This window comes from Leiobunum rupestre, chromosome 10 (assembly GCF_980474605.1).
Source record: "Leiobunum rupestre chromosome 10, qqLeiRupe1.1.hap1, whole genome shotgun sequence".
NCBI classification, from domain to species: Eukaryota; Metazoa; Arthropoda; class Arachnida; order Opiliones; family Sclerosomatidae; genus Leiobunum; species Leiobunum rupestre.
Genome location: NC_143393.1, coordinates 13,543,364 through 13,562,525, shown reverse-complemented (window position 1 = coordinate 13,562,525; position 19,162 = coordinate 13,543,364). Strand labels below are relative to the sequence as shown.

Sequence of the window (19,162 nt, the reverse complement as noted above, 5' to 3'; positions counted from 1 at the left end):
GTTCGCGTCAGCTGAACGAGGAGGGGGAGGGGGGTGGCGGGGCGCGAGGGACTGCACCCCTCCCCCTCATATAAATAGAGCTGACACGTTCCCACACAGCGTCAAGTTGATGATTATTGTTCCGGAGAGGGAGGGGGGCACGGCGCGAGGGGAGGGGGGTGTTAAGGGGGGGGCGGCACGGGTGGGGGGTGAGAATTCGAGTTAATGTGTGGGAAAAGGTTCCCTGCTCAATCAGACACTTTGCGCAGGGGGTAAAAACTTATATTATTTTGGAATGGCGCAGTGCCTACCGAAAAAGCCATAGGTGGGGGCTGGGTTCGCTAATCCTGCACTTTTTTTTCTATATATACGATTTTTTTTTTAAACTTTTATCACGTGACTCGGTGTGGTGGCATGTCCGACCTTTTTCAAAGTGGTCCAACATTCCGTGCCATTCGGACGTACGTTCGACACTCTCGATTTTAAATTTTTTACCACGTAAAGTGTTAAAACCTTCATTTTTGGATTTAATAATATCGAACGGATTCTGTATTTTGTGAATTTCGTCTACTTTTTGGTCGGATTTTGTATGAAATTATGACCAATAAAATGCCTCCTGAAAAAGTGCCATCCAAAGCCAGCGAAAATCGACGGGTAAGATTGAACTTTTTTACTTCCCAGTTACGCACCTGTCGTCTAACGGTTAAGATAGTATTAAGGTAGATACTAGTTAAGGTCGTTTAAGTTATCATTTGATAGTCATTAATATTTTAAGTTGATATAAAATATTTATAATTATAATCCCTAATGTTGATTTATGGGTTAAAATAAAATTAAGTGTATCATTTTAATGTCGTTAATATTTTACTTTCATTATTATAATCCATCTAATATTGATTTCTATATTATTATAAAATTTTCTCAGAATATTAGCCTAAATTGACTCAATCATTCGCGTCAAAAATTATTATCTTAGTTGTATGAAAGTTCTGCCGAATAATTTTAGGATTTAAAATTCATTATTGAAATATTATATTTAAATTTGAATTAACGCATAGAATAAAAATGAAATTTTAATTATAACACATATTTAAATTTGAATTAACGCATAGAATAAAAATGAAATTTTAATTATAACACATATTTAAATTTGAATTAACGCATAGAATAAAAATGAAATTTTAATTATAACACATATTTAAATTTGAATTAACGTATAGAATAAGAAATTAAATTTGAAATATTTTAAATTAACATTAAGAATAAAAATTAAATTGAAATTTAACATTTAAATTAACATTAAGAATAAAAATTAAATTGAAATTTAACATTTGAATTTAAATTAACATTAAGAATAAAAATTAAATTGAAATTTAACATTTGAATTTAAATTAACATTAAGAATAAAAATTAAAAATTAAATTTAACATTTGAATTTAAATTAACATTAAGAATAAAAATTAAATGTGAAATTTAACATTTGAATTTAAATTAACATTAAGAATAAAAATTAAAATTAAATTTAACATTTGAATTTAAATTAACATTAAGAATAAAAATTACATATGAAATTTAAATTTGAATTAACGTATAGAATAAAAATTACATATGAAATATATTAATTTAAATAATAATTAAGAAATGTAATATTTCATGAATAAATGTTGCATATTATATTATATTAGATTATAATTTTATTTCAACGAAACGTCTAAATTAATTCTACAGAAAATGGAATGTTCCTAATATGGATTTTATTTTAGGCGACTAAACCTATCATGGAGAAAAGGCGCAGAGCCAGAATTAATCAATGCCTTTCGGAGTTAAAAACGCTCATTTTGGACGCTCTCAATAAAGATGTAAGTTATTCAAATTCGTCATAAATCATCCTTAGAAATATATTTAAAAGAAAAGTTGGTGGATCGCCGATGGCTAGATCGATAAATAATTACTATTCGGTCGAATTCGAAAAAGGGGATGATACAAGCTTTTAGGCGTTCTATCTTCAAATTTTTCTAATATATTTCATTTAAAAGAGTTAAATTATGCAACGCTTTTATAACTTTGTATCTGCCTTAGGTACAATGTCAATTCTAATTTGTTTTTTAATTTTATTCAAATTCCTCAGCCTTCCAGACACTCTAAATTGGAAAAGGCAGATATCCTTGAAATGACCGTACGATACTTGCAGAACCTGCAGAGGCAGCAAATGGCAGGTAACAAACGCTGCTCAAATTATGCAAATATCATCTCAATTCAGTTTTTTTGATATTGGTTTAAAAATTTGTAATTTGTAATTTCTCGAAAGGCACTTTTTTGATAAGACTATAATTGTATTTTTTTAGTTAGTTGTATTATAAGTAACAATAAGTATGACTCTTGCTATTTTTTTAATTTTAATTTTTTAGCTGAACCAAACTGAATAATATTTTAGACACTAGGGGGCTAAAGTGTTTAACACGACTAAAGTATAGTAAATAAGTGTTTAACACGACTAAAATGTAGTAAATAAGTGTTTAAAACGACTAAAGTGTAGTAAATAAGTGTTTAAAACGACTAAAGTGTAGTAAATAAGTGTTTAAAACGACTAAAGTGTAGTAAATAAGTGTTTAAAACGACTAAAGTGTAGTAAATAAGTGTTTAGTACGACTAAAGTGTAGTAAATAAGTGTTTAAAACGACTAAAGTGTAGTAAATAAGTGTTTAAAACGACTAAAGTGTAGTAAATAAGTGTTTAATACGACTAAAGTGTAGTAAATAAGTGTTTAACATGACTAAAGTGTAGTTTAAAACGACTAAAGTGTAGTAAATAAGGGTTTAATACGACTAAAGTGTAGTAAAAGAGTGTTTAATACGACTAAAATGGTTTTGTTGGTTCAATTTCAGCAGCTATATCGACGGATCCATCGGTGCTGGGCAAATTCCGTTCGGGATTCAACGAATGCGCCGGCGAAGTCAGCCGCTACGTGGAGCGCATCGACGGCACCGATCTGGGCATGAGGCAGCGACTGGTCAGCCATCTTTCGCACTGCGTCAACAGTCTGAACGCCGCCGCGGCCACAGTGGCCACTCCCCCCTTCCCGGGAATCAACGGGCCAACTTCGACGTCATGCCCGCGTAATATGCCGACAAATGCCAACAACAACGCCACCACCAACAACAATAACGGCCCTTCGACGGGCGGTGCTGGAATCGCCTTCCCTGGAATGAGTCCGCCTCTCCTCTCGCAGTTACAGGTAATTCAGCAACCCCATCCTACAATCGCGGAACTGACAGTTATCCTATAATCATGCAATAGCCCTATATAATCCCGAGGGACAGTAAATTGAGGGTTGTAGTCACTCGTAAAGTCTTAATACATCTAATTACTGATTATCGAAAATAATTCGTTGTTTTCCATTGATTTCTCGATGACTTCCAGTGATTTACCACAATTTATCCGTGAATTTCAGTGATTTTCTTAAGCAATTTCCCGTTATTACCTACGATTTGTACACCTGATTACTAAAGTGACTCCCCCCTCGCAGTAAATTAAAGTTACAAATAGGTTTTATCAAAAGTAAATGAACCGAAGTTATCAGACTGCTGTACTCCCCATGTTGGAGGCGTTTTCCTTATGAAGTTACATCTTGACCTCGAATTTAAAATTTTGCGCGCTCCTAGACCGAAAAAAAAACGTTTTTTTTTTTAGGAAACAACTTTTTTCATACATAGAAATAGCTTTACCTACAATTCCCAAGTGCAATTTATCTCGTCAAAAGACTGGGATGGAAATTATCTTTTATTTGACTCGATTTTCTCATCATTTTCATAAGGAAACGCCCTCCGATTCTGAGCGCTATATCGATAACTTCGGTTCATTTACTTCTAGTTTTGTTAAACTTAAATATATTATTTTAATATTTATAAATCGTTCATTTTTCCTATCCTATAATTGGGATATTTTGGTCCTATGATTCCCATAAATATTTGGGGGCAGTGCGTTGGGAGCTTTGCAATCAGGGTTGCCACGGAAACAGCCATACTGGTTATAACTACCTGGCTAAAACCGGATATAGCCTAATGAAAAAATCCAGATTTTATTTGACCTTTTTTAAAAATGAAAACTTTTACAATATTTTACTAAAATCATAGCTTTTATTTAGTTCAGCATTTGTTTCATATTTAAACAAATTGGGGGAAGTTCAAATTATCCTTTAATTGAGGGGGACATGTAGGGGTAGGTTTAAAGTTCAAAGGTTCGGTGCGCCATAAACAAAAACTAGGCGAAAACAAAATAATTTAATTATTTAATATAGTTATTTTGCTTACTTTGCTTGGTTTCTAATTTCAACAATTAATAATAACAGACCATTTACTACTTAGAACGTAGATAGTTAAACCGGTTATAACCAATTAAAACCACTAGTTTTTTTTAAATCCGGCTTTTCTTTCAACCCTGTTTTCAATCCAATTACATTTTCAATGAGTTTATCGATACCTCTAATTTAAGTATTATAATTTTAAAGTGGCAGGCTTTCGTAAAAATCTTAAATGGATTCCTTTTTCTTTTCGTGCAGTCCCTGAATGTGCAGATCCCGAATGGCGTCAAGGACGATTTGCGGATGACTGCGGCCGCTCTCAACTTCCTGCCCGCTGTCCAGGCGGCCGCGCTGGCAGCCGCCGCCGGTCAGCACGGCCCCTCCGCCGCCACGCCCGCCAGCGACATTAACAACAACGAGCCGACGCCCGGAAGCAATCACGGGCCGACTTCCGCTTCCACCAGCGCTCCTCAGAACGCCGGACAAGATGGTAAGCGAGAATATTCCCCAACTTCCGCCTAAAAAATGAAAACAATGGTTCTAACCGAGGTCGTTTTGGAACAGGTAAATTTTTCGGCGGACTTCCGCTCATCCCGAGTCGTCTCCCCAACGGCGACCTGGCCTTTCTACTGCCCAGTCACGCGCTGACCAACGGTCACTTGTTCAACGGGAACGACCATCGTAACTTCCACTGGGGTCCTCCGACGCCGACTTCGCCCATGGACCCAATTTCGCCCACCTTGTCTCGAAGGTCGAGCAGCCCGACCAGTACCGTAGAGAGCGCCCTCAGTCCGACCGGAAGCGAGGTCAGCGAAGATAAAGGTCGAAAGAGTGACCAACGTTCCCTTTCGAGTCCCCAACCCAGTTCGTCCGGCTTAAACGGCGACGGTCATCAGAGGAGACACCCCAGCGTCATCGTCCAAGCGCCACCGACCATTCCAAACCAAAGGACTGAGCCCCAAGCTCCCGGTAACGACCCGGTGTGGCGACCTTGGTGATACGCTGTACATCTCTACGTATATCGGTTAATTAAATTTAATTACGGATGCATTCCCAGTGCCTTAAATTCTTTACAAATTACAATTAAAAGAAGTGAAATATTTTTTCGTTGTTTATCTAAGCCGGTGGAAATTATTATTCGAAATGAAATCGATCAAATCATTATTGCAGTTCGAGATATGATCTCAATAAAAATTATAATTGGACTCAACATGGAGAGTGTATAAATTCCTTATAATTGTATAATTTTCTTCTGATCTCAGTCCCTTGTAAATAATAAACGTCAAATGTAAACTATATTATATTATTATTATCACAAAAATAAAAAGTTTATATTTTTTGCATTTTATAGTGGTTTTGAAATATTTTTTTTCTTACTAAGCATACGACAAGACGTCTATTTTCAAAAGCGAGTATTTGAAAAAAAAAACAGATTGTAATAAAAAATAACGGCGACAATGCCAATATACGCTATTGAGATATTGAGCAGATATAATGTAATAATTTCTTTATAGCTGGCTAAACTTTCTATTTTGTAAAAAAAAAGTGTGCTATCGGTAGTATATCTGTTTGATAATAGGGGGAGGGTGTTGGAAAAATCGAGGGTAAAAGTATTTTACATTGTAGAGAAATGTGGGACCCCCCTCCCGAAATAAGCAGAGTACGCAGGCAGGGAACCAGCTGGAAACGATGAGAGTCTGCGAAAATATTTCTCCCACGACTCGGTGAAAAGCGACCGCCACAACAGGTGGTTTCAACGGGAGGAGAAGCATTCCAGATTTTACCCCCTCAGTTTCCACCCCCGTATCCACCCCACTGTCACAGCTCCATTTTACCAGAGGTTACAACTTTTTTCGGAGTAGGTATTTATGGAAATGAGATCATTGAGATGGCGATAAATTAATCATAAAATAAATTTACATTGTTTCGCTATTTTTATTATTTCTAAATGGAATAATTTTGTAGTATTTTCTATCAAACAATATTGAAATTATTATTTTATTTCTATAATGATACTTCAATAATATAAAAATTATTTTATTTTATACTTCAATAATATATAAATTATTTAATTTTATACTTCAATAATTTATAAATTATTTTATTTTATATTTCAATAATATGTAAATTATTTTATTTTATATTTTAATAATATATAAATTATTTTATTTTATATTTCAATAATATGTAAATTATTTTATTTTATTCTTCAATAATATATAAATTATTTTATTTTATACTTCAATAACATTCTATCAATAATAAATTATTTTATTTTTATAATGATACTTCAATAACATTCTATCAATAATAAATTATTTTATTTTTATAATGATACTTCAATAACATTCTATCAATAATAATTTATTTTATTTTTATAATGATACTTCAATAACATTCTATCAATAATAAATTATTTTATTTTTATAATGATACTTCAATAACATTCTATCAATAATAATTTATTTATTTTTATAATGATACTTCAATAACATTCTATCCATAATAAATTATTTTATTTTTATAATGATACTTCAATACCATTCTATCCATAATAAATTATTTTATTTTTATAATGATACTTCAATAACATTCTATCCATCACAGATTATTTTAGTTTTATATTGATACTTTTATAAATTATTATAATATTTTTATAATGATACGATCTACTTAAATAAAATACTATCAAAAATATATAAATTATTATTAATTTATTTACTTAAACCTATTTCGATGTAAAATTTCAGGTTAAAAAAATTCTAGGTTTTTTATACACACAAGAATTTGCGAGTACAATTTATTCCAATTATACCTTCCTAAACTATTTTAAAAATTACAATATCGTATATTAGTAGCCTCCAGGGATATACCAATTACAACATTGCCCATCGCTACCGGACTACTGGTCATCCTAACATATTTACATCATCTACAGCAGCAACCTATTTATGATACAGATACCGACCCAGGTAGCGGGTAAATATCCAAAATGGAGGGGGGGGGGGGCTGTTTATACGACGGGAGGTAGTCAATGATCCCCCCCCCCCCTAGTGATTCGGCGCGGTTAAATGCGTTGGAAGCCAACCAAAAAAAACTTGGAGGGGAGTCAGGGGAGTGAGTTGGTCGGGCCTGAGAGCGTGGGAACGGGCGGCGAAATACGCCAGGCGGAGGACCCATCCCAGCCAGCCGGCTACGCTGCGTGCCCTCACGCGATGACCAAATATTGACACGTGCGTATGTAGTCGAGGAATTTTTGACGCCAGCGAGGGCGTTGAAATTTTAAATATATCTTTATAATATGAAATATTTTATTAAATTTTTATTTTTTCAAATGAATGTTTAGTAAAATTGGTGGAATGAGATTTCTATAAATGTTTGATTTAAACAAAGTTATTTCTTTAATAAAATGCATTGATTTAATGTATTTATAAAATCAATTGAATTTAATTTTTAATTAATAATTAAATTTAATGAAGATTAATTTAAATTTTAGTTTAAATTACCACCGTTCTAAAATAATTTATGAATTCTGATTCAAATTAAATATGTAATAGTTTTTTTAAATAGAAAATCAACAATCAGTATATTATAAATAAATTTTTGACACTTTCATTATATGCATGAATAGGTTTACTTATATACATTTAAAAATATATATATTTATAAACCTTTACAAGAACCTATTTCATTCTACTTGAGGCGGGCTGAATAAATTCGTTATTATATTGATTCTCGAAAAATATTTAAAACTTTAAATTTTTACAGTACAGTGTAACGCGTAATATGTTGTTTGGTTAATCCTTATTTCCCGTATTTAAATAATATAATAGAACTTCATTTGAGACAAGGTGCAAATTTTTCAATGGTCAAAAATGATCTTACAACCCAAGATAATTTTTCAAACTAAAGACCAACGATATGACCTAACCTAAGTTAGCGAAACCCTAGGCCTAGCAATCGATTCGATTTATTTTTAACTAATAGATATTGAGATGAAGGTATGAACATGTTTTTTTATTATGATATAACTAAAAATAACTATTATCTACGCATTATCTATAGGTCAAAAATTTCTTTAGTTTATTTTAATGATTTTAAGTAGTCTAATTAATTTTGTGTTAACTTTTTAAATTCTTCAATTTATTAGTCTTAATTGTAACCGCCCAAGTACCACATTTTTCTTAACGGCTCTATTACCATTGTTTTAGTTTAGTTAATTTTGTTATTAATGTTACTATCTTGTACATAATTTAGGTTGGGAATAAAGTAAAACCCCGAATTCCACAAAAAAATTATAGTTTTAATTAATTAAATATTTAATTTAAAATTTATGTAAAGACATTTATAGTTTAAAAAAGTCGTATCTTATACCATGGACAGTAAATTAAGGGGACAGGTTTTCGATAGCCTTCCACAGTGCATTTTATTTCTCCCCGCGTATCAATCAGCTCGAGAGACTCCGAGGGAGTCTTGCAAGGTCGTTTGTACCACGTGATCTTAAAATTTCAAAATGGCAATCTAACGCGGTTGATATTGTTACGTAATTTTTTACGCTTTATATTTTAGTCATTTTTAATTTTGGTTTTTTAATTCAATAAAAACTATCAACTAATTTTTAATTTTGGTTTTTTAATTCAATAAAAACTATCAACTGATTTTTAATTTTGGTTTTTTAATTCAATAAAAACTATCAACTAATTTTTAATTTTGGTTTTTTAATTCAATAAAAACTATCAACTGATTTTTAATTTTGGTTTTTTAATTCAATAAAAACTATCAACTAATTTTTAATTTTGGTTTTTTAATTCAATAAAAACTATCAACTAATTTTTAATTTTGGTTTTTTAATTCAATAAAAACTATCAACTAATTTTTAATTTTGGTTTTTTAATTCAATAAAAACTATCAACTAATTTTTAATTTTGGTTTTTTAATTCAATAAAAACTATCAACTAATTTTTAATTTTGGTTTTTTAATTCAATAAATACTATCAACTAATTTTTAATTTTGGTTTTTTAATTCAATAAAAACTATCAACTAATTTTTAATTTTGGTTTTTTAATTCAATAAAAACTATCAACTAATTTTTAATTTTGGTTTTTTAATTCAATAAAAACTATCAACTGATTTTTAATTTTGGTTTTTTAATTCAATAAAAACTATCAACTAATTTTTAATTTTGGTTTTTTAATTCAATAAAAACTATCAACTAATTTTTAATTTTGGTTTTTTAATTCAATAAAAACTATCAACTAATTTTTAATTTTGGTTTTTTAATTCAATAAAAACTATCAACTAATTTTTAATTTTGGTTTTTTAATTCAATAAAAACTATCAACTAATTTTTAATTTTGGTTTTTTAATTCAATAAAAACTATCAACTGATTTTTAATTTTGGTTTTTTAATTCAATAAAAACTATCAACTAATTTTTAATTTTGGTTTTTTAATTCAATAAAAACTATCAACTAATTTTTAATTTTGGTTTTTTAATTCAATAAAAACTATCAACTAATTTTTAATTTTGGTTTTTTAATTCAATAAAAACTATCAACTAATTTTTAATTTTGGTTTTTTAATTCAATAAACACTATCAACTGATTTTTAATTTTGGTTTTTTAATTCAATAAACACTATCAACTAATTTTTAATTTTGGTTTTTTAATTCAATAAAAACTATCAACTGATATTTAGTATATCATATTTAATCTATAAAAACGTGAAAAAATACCTTTTGGCGTAAAAATGTACTTCGTGTTTATCTTTTTTCTTTTTTAGAACAGTATCGTCCACTCTTAGCGATAATTGTTTTTTTTTAAATAACCTTAGTGTGATTGGTTTACAGGGGCTAAAAACCAGGCTTTTTACCGATCCTCTAAAATCTACTATCCATGCTTATACACCTTGAGAAAATCACATTGCATTATAAACAACCAATTTCTAGCAGCTATCACTAAAAACATAAAAAATAAAAGTTGAAACACTCGGCGTTATCTGCTAAAAACCGTCCCATTTCCGGAGATAGAATGTCAACGAAATGACGCTACAGGCCGAAATTAGGCGCTCAAACCCGATAAGTGGATACAGCCACACAAAGATCTATTACCGATCTTTGTTTTCCCACCATCTTGAAGCCCCTGGGCATGCCGTTTTTTCTCAATCGAAAGAGAGACACGCACATCTGTCGAAATCTCGCCTTCTTAATTATTGTTGGGGGGGGGGGGGGGGTAGCTTCACGGCCAGGAAGTTCCCACGCTCCAACTCTTTGTGTTTTATTCGCTTTGCACCATCTGAAGTTCTAAGCTAGCACGGCTGCATGCATGGTGGCTGCCATTTCTAATTTTTTAATCGACATTTTTCTTTTAAAAGAGGGTGCATTTTCGGAGAAAGTTTACAAGGTTGACAAAAAGTAATATTTCGATCATAATATAGCGTAAATATTTACCCGGAATGTTATAATATATGGTAAAGCAACCCGAAAGGTCGACTAGTTCAGCTACTTTTAGAGAGATGGCGCTGTGACCATACGTGTAACGTAATTTCTGGACTCGAGAAATATCCTAATCAACTGTTTGTCCACGTTTCGAGAGATGGCGCTGTGACGACACTTTTAGTTGAGTTTGCAAGTTATCTCCCCACTGGTTTAAGGGGTTTTCCCCCTAGCTCTTCGCTTTCTCCTTCCATAAAAACTTGTTAAGGTTTAGGGAGCTGTTGGCTCGCGTGGCATGCAGGGCTTGCCACCACACTCCTACGCATTGTAACCAGGCCACCTGAATTAATGGCTTCAAAAGTCGCTTGATGACTTAGGCCTAAGGTGGTGCCTAGCTGACATATTATTATTATTATTATCTCCTAATAAAAATGGTTTGGCCGCGTTTAGACAGATGGCGCTACTTTTACAATTATAATGTACGTAACGCTAGCACGTGGTTTCGTCGATTTTCTGTTATTGAAATTAAAAAAAATATATTTCATATTTCTCGATAAATTTTATACCATAAGTGTATAATGTTTTACATAAGTGTGACACTTATTATTCTTCACACGACAAAGTTTTACTGAGAGCTATTCACAAGACAGACTGCATTACGGGCTTCGTCGCCATTTTGCGTCCGCTTGTTAACGCGTCACACGTAGCCTTTGACAGCGCCTCGCTAGGGGGCAGTGGCGTAAACATGGGGGGATTTCCGTGTCAATCCCCCCCTTGGATGTAACTTTGGCTGTACTAAAATTTCAGCCCGTTCTCGAACCCCCTTAGACATTTTACGTAGTTAAAACCCCTCCCTTGAAGGATTTCTGGCTACGCCACTGCTAAGGGGAGATTTTCATCTTGTGATGACGTCACTCCCCTACTAGCTCCCATAAGGAGACATCCCGAAGTGTAACCCACCGATTTTGTTCAAACTCAGGCGATTGGTAGACATTCATGTATCATGAAAAATCCTAAAGGGAATTTATTCAATGGGCAACCGTTTTGCCATGGCAACGAAAAATGTTTTTGACAACACTAAATATTAAATTTTCCCATTGAAAATAACATGGGATTTTGACCTCAAATTGATCAACAGTTGATCAATTTTGATGTTTTTTTATCTATTTTTGGCATTACTGAAATTTCAAAATTTTTTAAAATTTTTCACAGAGGGGTCCTAGGAGTCGGTCAGAATCCCATGTTATTTTCAATGGGAAAATTTACATTTGTTGTTGTCAAAAACATTTTTCGTTGCCATGGCAAAACGGTTGCCCATTGAATAAATTCCCTTTAGGATTTTTCAAGTTACACGAAGGTCTACCAATCCCCCGAGTTTGAACACAATCGGTGGGTTATACTTCGGGATGTCTCCTTGTCAGTAAAATATTCCCCAAAGTGACAAACTTATGGAAAAATATTATAGATTTACGCTTATACGTCTAGAATTTCTCTCTGAATAGAGAAATGACGTCACATCGTCGCCGGTCGGGGCAGGACTGCTGGAATGGAAGCCGAGAGCTATCGCGCGCCAGTTGTTGCGGGGGGCAAGCGCATGGGCCGGAGGGGGGAGGGGGGCTGTAAATGTAAGATAAAGAGGTCTGCCGCAAGGTCGCCTTCGAGGGTACCGCTTTCCCACGATCCCTGAGTCGAGCGTGACGTCACGCGCGCGAGACGCCTTTCGTATGGAACGGGGGTGGGGGAGACGGGTCTTCCCAAATAGACCCCCCCCCGCATCCATCCCTCTTTCGCGCGTGCCAACAGTAATCCGACTCCAAATGAGAGAAGGGATATTATTCGGAATTTCTCTGGTCGACCTCGTCTCTGACGTTATTCGACGGCGTGATAGAAAGTCGAAATTAGGTGCAGTTAACGTGGGCTAATGTGTTAAATGAGTGTCAGATTAGACCCGACTCGAGCGTTTTGTGTTTCACTTCGAAATATATTGGGTGTGAAACTATTGATTTTACCCGAAATGTAGTTAGCTGTTGTCGTTGTTGTTATTTTTGTTGTTGTAATTTGCAACACTTTCTATAAAATACGCAACGTTTGCTCAACTTGTTTTTTTGTAGCTAATTTGTCACGAAATACGTAGAATTTCAGTTAAGTTTATCATGTTTATGCTTGAAAACCGAGTGCCTCGTTGAATTTACTCTTAAGTCCAGCGAGGGGTAAGACAATCTGCGAACTCGGTGTACACTGCCATACCTTTGACAGTACTAAATGGAACTCGTGAACTCTTGAAAATATGTACCTCTAACAGTGCTAAATGCACGAACTCGGTGTACAGATTATCTGAGACTGTCTTACCTCTCGAAGTCCAGGGCTTTTTGTAGTAAAACCGAGTAAAACGTCATCGATACGTCACCAGTGACGTAGCAGCAACATCCAAACAAGAAGGCGAATGTTACTTTATACATGTAGAAAGGCCTTTTGGGTAAGATTCTAAGCTTTGTTGTATTGGTAATGTAATTGTGGTAATGTACTGTTAAAAGTACTCTTAGCCTGATTCGCTGTTGTGGTAAAAAACAAACAAAATTTAGAAGATTTTTAAATCTTAAGAAAAATGTGAATATTAACTTATTAAGGCAACCGTTATCCAGGTTATTGACTATCCCGGGTAGAGGTCGGGGACGGTTAATCATTATCCATGATTAAATTGATTTTTTTCGGGAAAAAAATGTAAACAAAGAAATTTACCGGTTAATATTTCGGAAAATGATTAAAAAACACGTATTATTCGGAAAATTTGAGCTTTTTATCGAAAAAAACGTCGTTTTTCCGATTAATTTTACAAATTTATCAAAAAATTAATCGGATAATACAGAAATATAAATTACTTGATCAAAACGTTTTACGAATAATTTTGAGAGCTTTATCTATTGAATAAAAGTTAACCATCCCCGACCTCTAATCCCGGGCATATTCTATGTGAAATTTATATTATCACTGGGTCATATTGTTTTGCGTGTATAAATTCAGATACAATCAAGTGCAGACTTTAGATAATTTTATTTTCTCCTATTTTTTAATCCTACTTAAAAGGTTAATCCAGTCAGTTTTTTGGGTTTAGTGGTTTGCATGCACCAAAGGTCAAAGGCCACGGGCACCTTGAAACCAGTTTTTATGACGAGCTTATCACCATTTGAATGGTCAAATTTAGTCCTTTGGCTGAAAACCACGAATAATTTGTGTTCATTTTGAACAAACCTGGTTAATTTACCAATTTAATCCTTTTTTAATTTAGTATATGGTAAGTTACATTATCTAAAATAACCACAGAGTTTAAATAAAAGTAAAAATAAATGTAAAAATAAAAATAAAAATAAAAGTAAAAATGAAAGTAAAAATAAAAGTAAAAATAAAAATAAAAGTAAAAATGAAAGTAAAAATATAAATAAAAGTAAAAATAAAAAAAGGTAAAAAAAAAGAGTAAAAATAAAAATAAAAATAAAAGGTATAAAATAAAACAAAAATAAAATAAAAATAAAAATAAAAATAAAAATAAAATTAAAAGTAATATAATAAAACAAAAGTAAAAATAAAATAAATTTAATTAAATTAGGGAAAATTAAATAAAACAACACATGAACAAACACAACCCAACCCAATAATTTAAAATAAAATAATTTTCAAATTATATTCTTATAGTGTAATAATTGGAAATAAACACATTTTCAAATAGTATTAATTTTGTAATCATCTCGAAGGCAAAATCTGCCGAAATACTGCGTTTTTCTTTGTAAAATTAACGATCATATTCCCATTGTTTTATATATAATTCATATTGTAACTAAAGACTGACAACTCTCCACGCTTTGTTACTAGTCTTTGGAACTGTCGGGTAACGATGCCCAAGAAATCCACGCCGCCAACCTAAGAGAAAGTTTAAAACAGAAGAAAAAGGCGAAACAGACCAGTGCTGACACCTATGAACCGATCAACTAACTAAAACCATCTTTGAAACGGGCATTCGTAGAAAATGTGGCGTCATCTAACGAAATCTATCGGAACTAAATCTATAATTCTTAATTTAGTTTTAAAGCGCCATCTGTAGACTAAAAAGTAAATTGAAACTGTAACAATTTCATTACGTTTAAAAAAAAATAACACCGTGTAGTTCAGTTAATTTCCTACAAATTAATTAATAATAATTAAACAGCAATCAAAGTATCCTAATTTCCGAAATTTAGAGGAGGGGGAAGCATAAGGGGAATTAGGGTTTTAGCTGAATTCAATGTCACATCGCATCCGAGTAGGGCAATGGAGGGGGGGGGGGCAGAGTTTCATTAAATCGACGCAAAGGGGGGCTGTAATGCATATATCTGGACACAATCGATGGGTTTCAACAAATGGTAATTACATGGAATCCCTTTCAAACGCGTACAATGGTACTAAGCACCTGGGAATGACAGCGCAGTTTCCAAATCTACCACATTCACGCGGGATATCATTAAACTATTATTCTCGAACCGTATATTTAAAAAATACGTTCTTTTTCGAAATTAAAAACGCGTATTGCGAAATAAATATTGAATTTTTTACATTATATAAATTATAATTCTTATTATAATTAAAGATTAATAATTCAAAATAATTAAATCGGATGTAGCCCAAAATGAGACAAATTGCGTCACTTTAATTGAAACTTAAAATACTTTTATTTAAAGAAAATTAAGTTACATACAAATGATAGCTACGTTTTGCTTGAAATTTCATATTGAATATATATTTTATGGTATATCATAAGTAACTCGAAGCCAGTGTTAGCTCTTTTTTCAACAGATGTCGCTAGCGTCGAAATACAAACAAGATGCTTACGCTACATTTCGACCCAATAGTCGGGGCGTAGAAATAGCCATCGCGTTGATTGGCTCGTTTGTACATTTGACAATAACTTTTCTTATAGTAATTTTTAACAATATATTTTAAATGTCATATATCTAATTAAGGTTAAAGTCGTAAGTAGAGTATAAGTTGTCTAATTATAATTATAAATGGTTATCTGACAACGTTATTGTTTCGCTATTTGGAATTTTAGCTTCCTTTACCATTAATAGATGGCACCACGCTCTCCAGTAAAGTCGTTTTTTAGAAGAATCGTCTATATTCATTGCCATCTCTAATAACAAGGGCCTTATCATTATACAGGTGGCAATGATAGAACAGACAGTTGCTTTAAGGCTTTAAGTCACATAAGAATGACACTGAAGAATTTCGGGTAATGATAGTTGGTCGGAAAGCGATTGTGTAATCGGAAGTTTCAAAACAGGAAACTAGTTACTTCCTACTTTTCCTTCGTTCGAAAAATTTCCGCCAGGCTAGTTTAGGTTCAAAATATGAAACTAACTTTTCAGATTCAATAATTTAATAATTATTTTTTTCAAAGTAAACGTTATTTTTACTGCTGAACGCGATGAAATTTTCAATAAGCCTTGGCTGATCCTTCAATTAGACGATTTTTAGGGTTTCGTTGCCTGAGAATTCCAAAGAATATCGGAGAGTCGTCAGTGGCGAAACAGACAAGTTTTTATTAAAATAAAAATTAGCGTTATGAGAATAGTAAGTGCCATACTTAGATTTGCCGCGTCACTTATGGTTACATGATACGTGGTAAATTGAAAATATTTAGCGCAACTCGCCTACGTAATTCCCTCAAAGGCACGATGTAGTAATACAGTTTTCGTGGAAATTTTGTTGCCGAGGTTTAGAACGAGCAAATTTCAGGCGCGTTGGAATGCCGACCATAAAGGCGACCCTCTCGCGTGAAAAGAATTTAAAATTATATCCCAGTTGTAGCGGTCATCCGGACTTCGATCAAACGCGCTTCCAGCCTCCGAGCCGCCTTCCCCTTTACTACCGGGTTACCAGAGAAGGTTTCGCTTCCCCGGACAACTTGAATGCCTGCGTGGGAGGCAGCCATTCAAGGCGCAAGATGGTTGGCGAAAAAAAAATACCCCGGAATGATATAAAAGGGGCACTTTTAAGAGATATTTACTCGAGCGGTGGCCTCAGAAGCAAACATTACAGGGTGAGGGCGGATTTATACTATCACCCCCCCCCCTTATTCAGCTTCTTTCCAGATTCGCTGAAAAATTGATGAATGCAAAAATCGGGATTGGTTGAGTGATTAATGAAGAAAAACTCATTCATCGAAAATAATATTGCACGTTGACGAGCAATGACGTCAGAAACATCATTACTTTCAAATTACACTTTGATTTCCATCTTCGTTATATTATCATAAATAACATAATGACCCTTAAGTATGACGGATGAAGCTTTGCAAATGCCTTTTTTAATGTCCCATCTATTGCCAGCACTAACAAGGGTAAACAAATCAGAAAAATTACATGTTATAGTTTTATATTTATATATTTTATAGTTCTTTATTTATATATTTTATAGCTCTTTATTTATATAATTTATAGTTCTTTATTTATATATTTTATAGCTCTTTATTTATATAATTTATAGTTCTTTATTTATATATTTTATAGCTCTTTATTTATATAATTTATAGTTCTTTATTTATATATTTTATAGCTCTTTATTTATATAATTTATAGTTCTTTATTTATATATTTTATAGCTCTTTATTTATATAATTTATAGTTATTTATTTATATATTTTATAGTTGTTTATTTAAATATGTCTTTATTTATATAATTTATAGTTCTTTATTTATATGTTTATTTCTTTATAGATTGCTAAATGGATATTTGTTTATACATTTCTAAATGGTTATTTGTTTCTAAATTTCTAATTGGATATTTGTTTATAAGTTTTTGAATGGTTATTTGTTAATAAATTTCTAAATGTATATTTGTTTATAAGTTTCTGAATAGTTATTTGTTTACAAATTTCTGAGTTGTTATTGGTTTATGAATTTCTGAATAGTTATTTGTTTATAAATTTCTGAATGGTTATTTGTTAATAAAATTCGGTATGGTTATTTGTTTATAAATTTCTGTATGGTTATTTGTTTATAAATTTCTGAATGGTTATTTGTTTTTAAATTTCTAAATTGTCATTTGTTCATAAATTTCTGTATGGTTATTTGTTTAAAAATTTCTGAATGGTTATTTGTTTTAAATTTCTAAATTGTTATTTGTTAAAAGATTTCTGTATGGTTATTTGTTTATAAATATCTAAATGGTTATTTACTTATAAATTTCTGAATAGTTATTTGTTTATAAATTGAGATACTGGGCTGATTTGATTACTTTTAGGGAGGAGCCAACTGTTTAGAGCGAGGGAGATTTGGAGCGCTGCTAGAACTCAAAATAGTTAAGATTAAGCAGACGACTTAGCTAAATTCAATTTGAAACTTCGTCAATTATTTATGCTATTTATGATATTATCAATTAATGCTAGCAATAAAATTATGCTCATTATTAATATAAGGATTTTACTGAAATACAATACCACTTAACGAGAGTATTAAGAGCAATATTTATTTAAATTTAAAATTGATCTTACCAGGTTTAACAGATAAATTAATTAGATTTATTTCCTACTCCATTTAAATCACACCGGTTATTTTATAGCAAGTAACTTAATTAAGTGCTCGACATTCGATTAATTTTTATCCATGAATAAAATAAGCTCGGCGATATTTAAATAATATTAATTTATTATCTGACAACGGCGGCGTACTCGCCATAGACCGAAACATATAACGTTTAACCTTTTATCATTATTAAAAAGTTTTTATAGTGTACAGAAAAACGTAGTTTTTTATTCCAATACATACGTGAATATTCATTTAAATAACCAATAGTTGAATAAAAATTGTAAAATGTTTAAATAATCGAAAGTGAATAAGAATATTATTTAAATAAAACAAACAATTATTTAAATAAATACCACTTTTATTCAAACAAATGCTTGGTTGCGTAAAAACACAATTAAATAAGTTAAAATTATATTATTTTTACCAACGTTTTTTAAATAAATCGGAAATTTTTTGGATAATGAATAAACAATTCCGAGCACTAACTTAATATAATTATTTTAAACTTATTTTCGTAAGTATTTCCTTTTTAGTCACATCGAAAAGGTAAACCGGAAGTATTTGGTAGAAAAATATATCAAAAATTCGGATTCTAAAAAATTGGATTTTTCCCTTCAGTCAGAGTCGCTTCAAAATTCCGATAATCCAATATAAATTCGACGGCTCCCTCTCGGTGGAATGTAAAAAATAAGTATCTTTTGACTGATAATAGGAGAGAAACTCCGGGTCTTTAAGGCCCAGAAATTGCAGCCGATCGCAGCCGAGAAAGGCGACCAGGAATCGATAGTGCACGAAGACGCGCGAGAGAGCCCCAGGCGACAGAGAAAATGAAGAAGGGGATGGTAGGATCACTCCCGAGCCTCCGACCGCCAGCAGACTGAGTCGCTCCACCGA

At 32.2% G+C, this 19,162-nt stretch overlaps 1 protein-coding gene across 3 annotated transcripts; it reads left to right on the top strand.

Annotated features, from left to right (window-relative positions):
* Positions 1 to 246: 246 nt before the first annotated feature.
* Positions 247 to 5,458, top strand: LOC149924454 (uncharacterized). 3 transcript variants are annotated; one of them, XM_090161016.1, is made up of 6 exons: positions 247 to 633; positions 1,743 to 1,838; positions 2,108 to 2,195; positions 2,868 to 3,214; positions 4,538 to 4,769; positions 4,844 to 5,458. In XM_090161016.1, the coding sequence occupies exons 1-6, from the start codon at positions 577 to 579 to the stop codon at positions 5,275 to 5,277; spliced, it is 1,254 nt and encodes a 417-aa protein (XP_090017142.1). In that variant the 5' UTR covers positions 247 to 576; the 3' UTR covers positions 5,278 to 5,458. The 3 variants fall into 3 exon arrangements, with proteins under 3 accessions (XP_090017142.1, XP_090017141.1, XP_090017143.1); XM_090161015.1 differs by having other exon boundaries at positions 248 to 633; positions 2,865 to 3,214; XM_090161017.1 differs by lacking the exon at positions 247 to 633 and adding an exon at positions 650 to 698 and having other exon boundaries at positions 2,865 to 3,214.
* The last annotated feature ends 13,704 nt before the right edge of the window (positions 5,459 to 19,162 follow it).